This window comes from Arachis duranensis, chromosome 1 (genome assembly GCF_000817695.3).
Source record: "Arachis duranensis cultivar V14167 chromosome 1, aradu.V14167.gnm2.J7QH, whole genome shotgun sequence".
Lineage (NCBI taxonomy): Eukaryota > Viridiplantae > Streptophyta > Magnoliopsida > Fabales > Fabaceae > Arachis > Arachis duranensis.
Genome location: NC_029772.3, coordinates 99901282 through 99911210, shown reverse-complemented (window position 1 = coordinate 99911210; position 9929 = coordinate 99901282). Strand labels below are relative to the sequence as shown.

Below are 9929 nucleotides of genomic sequence, written 5' to 3'. Positions count from 1 at the left end.
TCAATTCATAGATCTCTAGCGTCGTCCATACTCCATCCAACCTCTTTGCAACTACCCCATCCCTACTCTCCTGTCTCACAGCATTGCCACCCTTCACCGTTCCATCACCCTCACCGCATCGCTCTCTATATTCATGACGGTCCTTTCCATAACTCTGTCATCGTGTCTATTTTTCTCACTGCTGTCAAGTTCCTCACCTCATCCACTGCTCTGTGCTCTGACTCGTCGTGGCGTCTCCCACTGCATTATTTTGTAAGAAGTCACTATCTTGTCGTTTAGAACTATCAGAGAGATGGGGAATGGAGCCCTGTGAAGAATGGGGATGAGGAGCAATATCCCCCCATGACGGGGAATGGGGACGGGGATGGGGAACAAACCTGGGGGCGGGGATGGGGAGCAGGGAGGCATCCCCGCCCCCTTCCTACCCCGTTGACATCCCTAGACCAAGTTAGTTATCTTTCGGGGACGAATTCGATTAATTTATTCTTTCAGGGACGAAAATGGAGATCGAGGCATCTTTTAGGTTGCGTTTGTTTTTGGAGACAGGACAAGATATGACACTAAGATAGAGACAATAGAATGGAGACATTAAAAATTATTTTTTCTGTATTGTGTTTGGATACGATGGACAAGACACTAATGTAATGTCCTGTATTATGTTTGGATAAACTTGGACAAAACTAAGATATTATGCGAAATGACTAAAATAGCCATGTGATTCCAAATTTTTTACATCAAGTACAAATTTAATAAAAAATAAGAGTATGTAGAAGTATAGAAAATTACAAGAAGAATTGGTGTATAAACCAATAAGATAAAAATGGTATTAAAGTAACAAAATTAAAAATAAATAAAATAACATAAAATAGAAAAGTGAATTAAGTCTCCATTAATACAGCATGCCATAGAGAAGAGAATGAAAAATAAAAAAGGAATAAATTAATTAATAAGAAGAGATAATAGTAAAATAATAAAAAATATTTATGGACAGAAAGGAAAAAATTTTTTGATAAAAAAGTCCGTGTCCACCATTTTAAATCCCGTGTCCATCATTGTCCTTCGTAAAAGAGTGGACACAAAAATATAAAAGTGTCATGGAGACAATGTGTTTCGTGTCCATGTCTCTGCCACCAAACACGTTTTAAACTTTTGTTGTCCATGTTTTTGTGTCCTGTCTCCAAAATCAAACGCTACCTTAAAGAGTATTTTGACTATTAATTCTTTGTTTGCCTTTATTTATGTCTTTGCTTGTTTCTTTTTATTTCTCTAATTTGTAATAAGTTCCTTTCTTAATTTTTTATTGTGCTAAGTTTTTTATTTTTAAAAAAATATTTTTTTATATATTTTAATTTTTAATATATATTTAATTCCAAATAAATATATTATATCATTATATTAAATATGGGTATAATTTATTATATAAATAAAAATAGTTAGCGACTAGAACCTAAATTTTATAATGTTATGCTCAGAATATAAATGGGTCTACAAATAACAGACTTTGAGAAAAGTTACAATAAATAATAAGAATCATAATGTTATCTTAATTTAGTTACTCATTAGATAATATTAAGGTTATGAAAATTAAATTGCTCTAATTACTGATTTATTGATTTAGAAGTTTAACCGAAATAATCAAATTATATTAAAATAATATATAAAATTATAAATAAATACACAAAAATTTTAAAAATACATCAATTAAATAAAAAACCAAATAAAATTTTATAATCCTACGTAAATATAATATAATAGTTAAGCAAAAAAAAGAAAGAAAGAAGAATCGATACTGATTAATTGATAATTTTGACAGCAAAAATTTTTTCTCCTCAGTTTATGTTGTGGTCGGAGCAAACAATAGGGAAAGCATATCAAAAGATACCCTTAATAAATATTGTAGAGAAAGTAAAAAATACAAGAATAAAATTTTATTGATCAAATGATTTACATATTGTGACATACATGTTCTACAGGGCACTCTTTACAAAACGATTTTACCTCCTCAAGAAGTTGAGGTGTCCAATGCAGTATGCAAATAGAAGGGCAGATATAACAGGGAATACAATGAGAAGTAGACCAGTTACATCTAACAAATCATGGTGAAAACCATAGTAGTCTCTTAAAAATTCAGCATTTGTTTTGGTTTCTGCATCTTTAAATGCTGTTACTGATATCACTTTGTTTATATCTCCATATTGTGAAGTCAGCAACCCATTCAGTGCCCACGATGTTGGGCATAGATAATACATCCAAATCCACCACTTTGGAATTTGCTGCAATGAGGAAAGCAACAATCACATTATCATTAATAGTTACTAATAATCTACCATTTCATTTATTAAATATGTATAATTGTAACAAATATGAGATTAGTCAAAATGGTAAGCATCTTATCCTCTAACCAAGAGGTTTCAGTTCGAATAAAACTTACCAGATGTGGCACAATGAATCCAGAAAACAAAGTGAGCATGGTGTAAGCAGAAGAACACACAATGGAAGCAACTTGAACATTTGGTGTGAATGAAACAATGAACATTCCTAGGTAATTGAAGTATAGCAGGTTGCAGAACATGCTGTACAATGACCAAAATATTTTGTATGCAGAACAATGGTACCCGATCATAGGGTATGTGATTATGACATATAAGACAGCTTGAGTCAACAAATAGGGAACCTCAATTATCACCTACAACACATGGAAAAAATGGAAAAATGGAAAAATGGTTTCAACATCTTTTTCCAATTAAGAAAGGAAAATGAACAGAACATGAATGGTGAACCTGTGCAAATGAATAGGCCCACGGAGAGTACATTCCAGCAAATTTTTCGCGATACAAAACAGTGCGCTCTGTTGCCACAATCGGCAAAACTGATGTGAAGTTATTTATCCCAAAGATTAAAGCAGCAATGAACATTGAACCAAATACATTGAACAAGTCCTGCTGGTTGTCTCTGTAAAGGAAATAAGCAAAAATGAAGTAAACTTTTTAACGCTAATATTGCATCAAAATCAGTTCCTAAATAAATACACCAAATATCTAAAGAATGCTGATAGCAGCAATCTGTTTTTGAAAAATGAAGAAAACATGGTTTATTAGGAAAATATATTAAGTAGAATTATGCTCACTAACATGTTCTTTCCTTTCTTCCAGAATAGTATCCCAAACAGAAGGGATGCAGCAATCACAAAAATTATGCGCATCAAGTTGTATGAAGGGCTTCTCCAGTATGACAAATGTTGTTTCCATAAGCATGCTTTAAACTGTTCCCAACCATTTTGTGGGAAATAAGAAGGAAAATGCAAGTCTTTGGAACCAGGAGCTGGTGAACTTAATTGTTCAACTAACTCTTTGTTCTGCCTGCACTCACATGAATAATAATTCTTAAAAAAGAAAAAAAATATAAAAAGTAGTTGTCTCCAAGGCTATGCTTCAATTTTTTAAAAAAAGTCAAATTATTCACTAATATGTTGATGCTAATCCTTAATATATTACTGCAATTTTATTTGTACTAGCCAGTAAAATGATGCTCTCAATTAGTTGCACATAGCAAAATTATTTGAATAACTTACTCATATAAAGTTGACTCCCTATAAATTTGGGCAAAATCTACTCCAATTTCAACTTCTGCAGAACATGAAGTTACCTCTAGCATCCATGTCGACGGATTATAGTTGTCTTTAATCTTTGGCACCCGTGGTATACTCTGTATGAGAACAAGTTGCAAGAATGTAAAACAAGATTTTGCAAACAATAACTTCTTTCCTGAAGAGTAACATCAAACTGACCTCAAAGTATTCAATAACCTGACTTGAGTTCTGACCGAGTGGGCCAGAGTAGATTATGCGTCCCCCAGTTTTCATGAGAATTAGCTGAAGGGAACAGAAGACAAGAACCTTAACTTAGTAAAATCATGAATCTAAAACACACCTTTCCTTTAAATATATCAAAGATATATAGTGTGGCATCTTCATGCTAAATTGCCAGGAAAATATTGAAAACACACAACTTCATTAACATTAGAAATATCTGTCTGAGATATTGCTAAAACCAAGAGTACTAAAGGAGCCATTTAAGATGTTTCATCACACAGTAATATGATTATAAAACAATTCGGAATCTACATAAGGGACAGTATACCTCATCAAATGACTCGAATATATCAATACTAGGCTGGTGAATGGTGCATGCGACAGTTCTTCCTGTTCTAACAACATTCTTCACTGCTCTCATAACAACTGCAGCTGCCCTTGCATCTAAACCTGAAGTTGGTTCATCCATAAATATGATTGAAGGATTAGCAACAAGCTCAATGGCTATGGTTAGCTGTTTTCTTTGCTCGGTCGACAATCCACTAACATTTGGCAAGCCTACTAAGGAATCTTTGATCTGATCGAGCTCAATAGTATGAAGGACTTCCTTTACAAATTCCTGAGAAATGATTATTAGAGGAAATGAATGAAATCCAATCCAACAAACAAGTTCAATGTCACAGAAATAATTTGCTGCTATAAGAAGAAACTTGTACAGATTTAGTTATTGCATCAATCTGAGGAGGAAGCCGAAGCCAAGCAGAAAACATCACGGATTCTTCTACTGTTATATTCGGAGAATGAATGTCATTTTGTTCGCAGTAACCTGAGATCCTTGTAAATGTTTCTTGAACCTTTTGATAGCCACCGATTCTAATATCCCCTTCTATAGTACCACCTGTTTTTCTTCCACAAAGAACATCCAATAAAGTTGTTTTCCCCGCGCCACTGACTCCCATCAGTGCTGTTAATATGCCTGGTCTCAATGAACCTGTAACATCACAAAGAAGCTGAAGCTGCTTCTTACTAAATCCTTGGTTTCTCATTTCCTGCATTCAAAATGATGTGATTATACAACCATGTCCATGGAGACAAATCTAACTTAATTTGTAAGTAACAACTAAGTGGAACTCAATCATGAAGAGTACCATAGGAGGGTCAACATAGTACTGCACATCACGGAATGCTAATGTTAGTGGTTGGAAAGGCAGAACCATTCCTCCTGAGTGCTGACCTTTTTCTGGTTCTGTTGTACTTTCAACTGGAGTGATGTTTCCGGCAAAGCTACCATTGTTTTCTTGATTTCCTTGTAACTCTGAATGCTTGTCGGAAGATATAAGAGCGCGAGAACGTGAACGAACTAAGAGTAGAATGCCAAAGTGAAGTTTAATGAATAAAAATGTAGTTAACATGAAACATGCCCCAAATAAGCTACAAGAGAGTAACTTACCCTTGAAGAAAGACAAGACCAATGTAAAAGCTGTGTTAAACAGAACTGTGAGCCCAAGTAAGGCACCAATGGATATCCAGTAAAAGTAGCCATCAAAGTTGAGACCACGACTTTCCATTATTTGGTGACCCAATGTTGTGTTTGCAGACATCTTCATTAAGAAAAACAAAACCAGAAAGTTGAGGAATCTTTGTTATCAAAAGAAACTCATACAAATTTAAGTTTCAATACAGTATTACCTTTTGCCACCTAGGAGCAAGAAATTCATTCACCGTCACAGCCAACTCTCCATATGACAAAGGAGAAATCCAAAATCCCCAACGCAACCAAGATGGCATATAGGCTAGAACAAAAAAGCAGCTAAGAATAATCATTTGAACAAAAAATATCTGCTCAAAATTCAAAAGAGTCCTAGATTCTCACGCTTTGGGAGGACGACGCCACCAAATAGTAAAGCATATAGTATGGCCACAGTTCCAGCTGTCATAGCAGCAGCCGCATTTTGGAAAACTGAGGCAATAAATCGAAACATCGATATTGATGACATGTGTAAAGTGAATAGGAGGAGGAATTGGCGAAAGAACCTGAAAGAAAAATTTGAACATGAGTTGAAACATGGTTACAATAATGCAAGAAATTGAAGAATAAAATTAGCTTTCTATTGTGTACCAACCTGCCAATCTCAGGGCTGTAACCAATAACATAATAAGTAAGTGCAGTCCAAATGAAAGATTCCAACAATGAAAGTGGAATCTTAAGAACAGCTGAAGGGATTGAATAGGCCCAAGCAGGATAAAAGCACAACTCTTTCTGTTTGTAGAACACTGAAAGTCTTGATATTGTCATAGAAAGTTCTGGATATCCATCAGTCAAAAGTATGATGAGTGAATAGAATAATGACCCCATGAAATAATTCCCATGAAGTGCATCAACAGACATTCGTGTCCGAATGAAAACAGTCATTCCTATAGATGCAACGATCACAAGCTGTGTTGACTTGAATACATAGACAAAAGAATTCCTTTTCATCAGAAGAAACTCCCTCATTATGCAAGCCTTAAACAATTCCCACTTTGTTAACGAGTATTTTCTAAAGGCGAGAGCATTCTTATGGCTCTGAGACTTGTCAAATGGCTTTGAGATCTCCTCCTCCAGCTTTTTGCCAAATGAACTATGCTTAAACTTCTCAATGAACTGTTCAGTAGTAACATAGATGTAAGGTTCTTCTGATCTGCTCCAATACTGTGCTTGATCGTTTCTAGAGATAACCTGGTTTTAACAAACATTTCAAATCATTATGAAATTATAAAGGAAAATACAATTAAGATTAAACTTAACTTATATACCTCTTGAAGAAAGTCAGCAGTGCCTTTTCGTGGTGGACACTGGAACCCACAGTCCTCGAAGAACTGAACTATACAATCACGTGGACCGTGGTACACGATTTTCCCTTCTGCCATTAGGACAATGTCATCAAAGAGATCAAAGGTCTCTGGTGCTGGCTGAAGGAGCGAAATCAAAGCAGTTGCATCTGTGATGTGCACCATATGCTGAAGACAGGAGATTATTTGGAAAGTAGTGGAACTGTCTAAGCCATTGGATATTTCATCCATAAAGAGAGCTCTTGTTGGTCCAACAATCATTTCTCCTTCATCAGGCACCAAAGTCAGGATCATAGCCACTTCATACATCAAGTTATAATGAAATGATTGCAATAAATATAATAACGATACCTGTAGTTACCCTTTTCTTTTGACCACCAGATACGCCTCTTCTTATAGGATCTCCAACCAATGTGTCAGCACAGACATCGAGACCAAGGATCTGTAAGGCATTTTAATAGTCAATTAGTAAAAAAAACAGCAACAAATTATCAAGATATGAGCTACTAAAACTCTAAATCCATGGAGAAAAATTGTATGCCACCTTTAAAATGTAGTCTGTCTGAAGAGTGCTCTTCAATCCCTTCACTGATGTCGCCTGTAGTGAAAAATTTTTCAGTCAGACTATCTTCTCCAACAACATTTGGAGGTGGTAAAATTAAAGATGTGGGGTGTTGTACCTTCATATATGCATCCAAATCACGGTCCGGCATTATTCCTGCTTTTTTCTCTCTTCTGCTTACTTCCTTCAAAAGCTCTTCCAAACAAGGAAAACAAAACATATACTCAAGCCAGGTTAATAAAACATGTTTTTCTTTTTTTCCTTTGGAAATTTAGTTACCTACCATCTTTGATTCCTACACCCTGACAACGTGCAGAGAAATCAAGTGTTTCCCTAACTGTCATCTCTGGAATATGTAGATCATATTGGCTTACATAAGCCGAGGATTTTTGAGGAATGAATTCTTCTAGTGGGTGTCCATTGTAAGAAATTTCCCCTTTGACCTATTAAAAAACACATAGAATGCATGTGAAAATAGAACAAGCATGCAAAAGATCCATTTTAATTTAAACAAGTTATCACATTTTGAAATGTCAAATAAATTAAATAGAAACTATCAACTATTGAGCTTCATTCCACCTCATTCATAATTAATTCCTTTGTGGTACTATATCTTAGCAGACAAAAAAATGCTATGACAAATTAATGCAGCAATGCTTGAATTTCAAACAACAATTAGGCAATCATTATAGAGAAAATTAGTCAAGAAAAAATTACAAGAAAAAAGCCTAGAGATAGAAAACCTTGAGAGAATGGTCAAGTCTCCCTGCCAGAGCCAACAATAGTGTTGTTTTGCCACTTCCTGGAGGGCCAAGCAATAAGGCCATCCTTTAAGAGAATCAAGCATTGAAAACAAAGCACTAGTACAATCATGTTATGATTTATGTTACTGAATATTGATTATCAAAGTTCATTGGCACTACTTAACTTTGTAAGCAATAAACATACCTTCCAGGCTTAATAATGCCATTGGCATCTTTGATTATACTTATCCGGGATTTTCGAGATCGTAGGATTAACAATTGACTTGCATCCTTTTCCCACCAAAAGAAACGAATGTTAGAAGTTAGAAAAAATATGAAGTGTAAAATGAAGTTATATATATTTAGAGATGTTACTTACAATGATCCACCCCTTAAGGGTGTTCCACAAAGTAGGTATCGGCTTGCCCTTAACAACCTGACACTCCGCTTCTATAGTAAGATTTTGGTACCTCACTTCCACAGTGGGTAACTTGATACCAACTCTTCAAACCAAAGATGAAATAATAATATATTAACCTAACCATAAAATTTTGAAAACCAACATTATACGGTCAATATTAAACATTTGAAAAAAAAATCAAAAACTCTTAAAATAATATTTAAAATTCAACTAAAAGAAATATTCAAAATCTAAACTCTATAAAAACTTATCTAGACTTCATAATAATTTGTTTGACAACATATTATAGTATTTGATTTAAATTGGCTTTTATAATATTGGTTTTTTAATATTATTTTAACCATATTTACATATATGTACATGATATAATTAGAGTAGTCAAAATAAACCAAATATATCAGGCCAATTTGTTTATCTGACTTAAACGAACATACTTTTATCTTTAAAATTAGGTATGTGAACACAAGATGTTAAAAAGACTTAAACTGATTAATTCTCAAAAAGAATAAATTAAAAGGCTGAGTTTGTGGAAAAAAATCCGTCAATCTAAACTAGTTAAATAAGTTGATTTGACTATGTTATTTTGTAGACTCTAAGATATATATAATCTGGGTGAAGTTGAGTTCATTTTGATTCAGACCTAAGTCTAAATAATGATCGATTTATTTGTAAGACTTTTATTCCGTTTTAAATCTGGTAAAATCTTACTATTTGTGGATCACACTAAAATTAGATCTAAATCGGTAAAATTTGGATCTTAATAAATTTTACGTTAAAAGATTATAATACACTTATTTTATAAAAAAATATACTTATAATCAAAAAATTGATATCATTATTTTAATTTCATTTTCTTTGATTTATTTTTTAATTCAATAAATGTGATTAAAAATAAAACAATAAACGTATAATTAATATAACGTAATATTATAATTAATTTAAAACATATATTATTTTTTTATTTTTTTAGGGTGCACATGGGTCGGATGAAAATAGATTCGTCTTGATCCTAATTCGGATCCGACCTTAAACTCAATAAAATCACACCAAATTAATTCTAAAAGTGTTCAGACTCAAATCTGGTCTTGCAGTCGGGTCGGGTCATGTACACCCCTAATAAACTCTATTATTTATTAGTGTAGTTTTTTGAAAAAAGATTTTTTAAAAAATATCTTGTAAAAAAAATGCAAAATCAAGGGATAAAGAGAAGATATTTTGAAAAGTATCTTATAAGATTTTTTTGAAATTTTGCCTTTTTAAATGTTTTTATTTTAAATGTATGGATAAATTTATAGGAGGAAATTCTATAGAATGTTATATAAATTAGATGGTCCACATGTTGAAGTGACAAATGAGTCAACTATTGGATTTATTAGGTTACAACAAAATTAATCAATAGACAAAACATTACTCATCCATATAATTCTGATTATTAAGAGACTTACACTTTTAATCAAAAGAAGTGGAGAGTTGACTAATAATGGTTAAGGGTCAAGCATAAAAAAATCTATCCCCTTTTTTATTATAATCTATATATTTATAAAAAAATATTAAAGAATC

General features: G+C 33.2%; 1 protein-coding gene across 1 annotated transcript; it reads right to left on the bottom strand.

Annotated features, from left to right (window-relative positions):
• Positions 1-1962: 1962 nt before the first annotated feature.
• On the bottom strand, positions 1963-8385 carry LOC107470164 (pleiotropic drug resistance protein 3-like). Its single transcript, XM_016089552.3, has 21 exons — positions 8328-8385; positions 8154-8239; positions 7949-8033; positions 7489-7648; positions 7324-7400; positions 7188-7241; positions 6995-7085; positions 6608-6909; positions 5935-6530; positions 5685-5845; positions 5501-5604; positions 5262-5412; positions 4960-5171; positions 4528-4860; positions 4140-4430; positions 3788-3871; positions 3572-3705; positions 3132-3359; positions 2781-2952; positions 2432-2686; positions 1963-2273 (listed from the first exon to the last, which is right to left on the bottom strand). Exons 3-21 carry the CDS (start codon positions 8030-8032, stop codon positions 1995-1997), a joined length of 3768 nt encoding a protein of 1255 aa, XP_015945038.2. The 5' UTR covers position 8033; positions 8154-8239; positions 8328-8385; the 3' UTR covers positions 1963-1994.
• Between the last annotated feature and the right edge of the window lie 1544 nt (positions 8386-9929).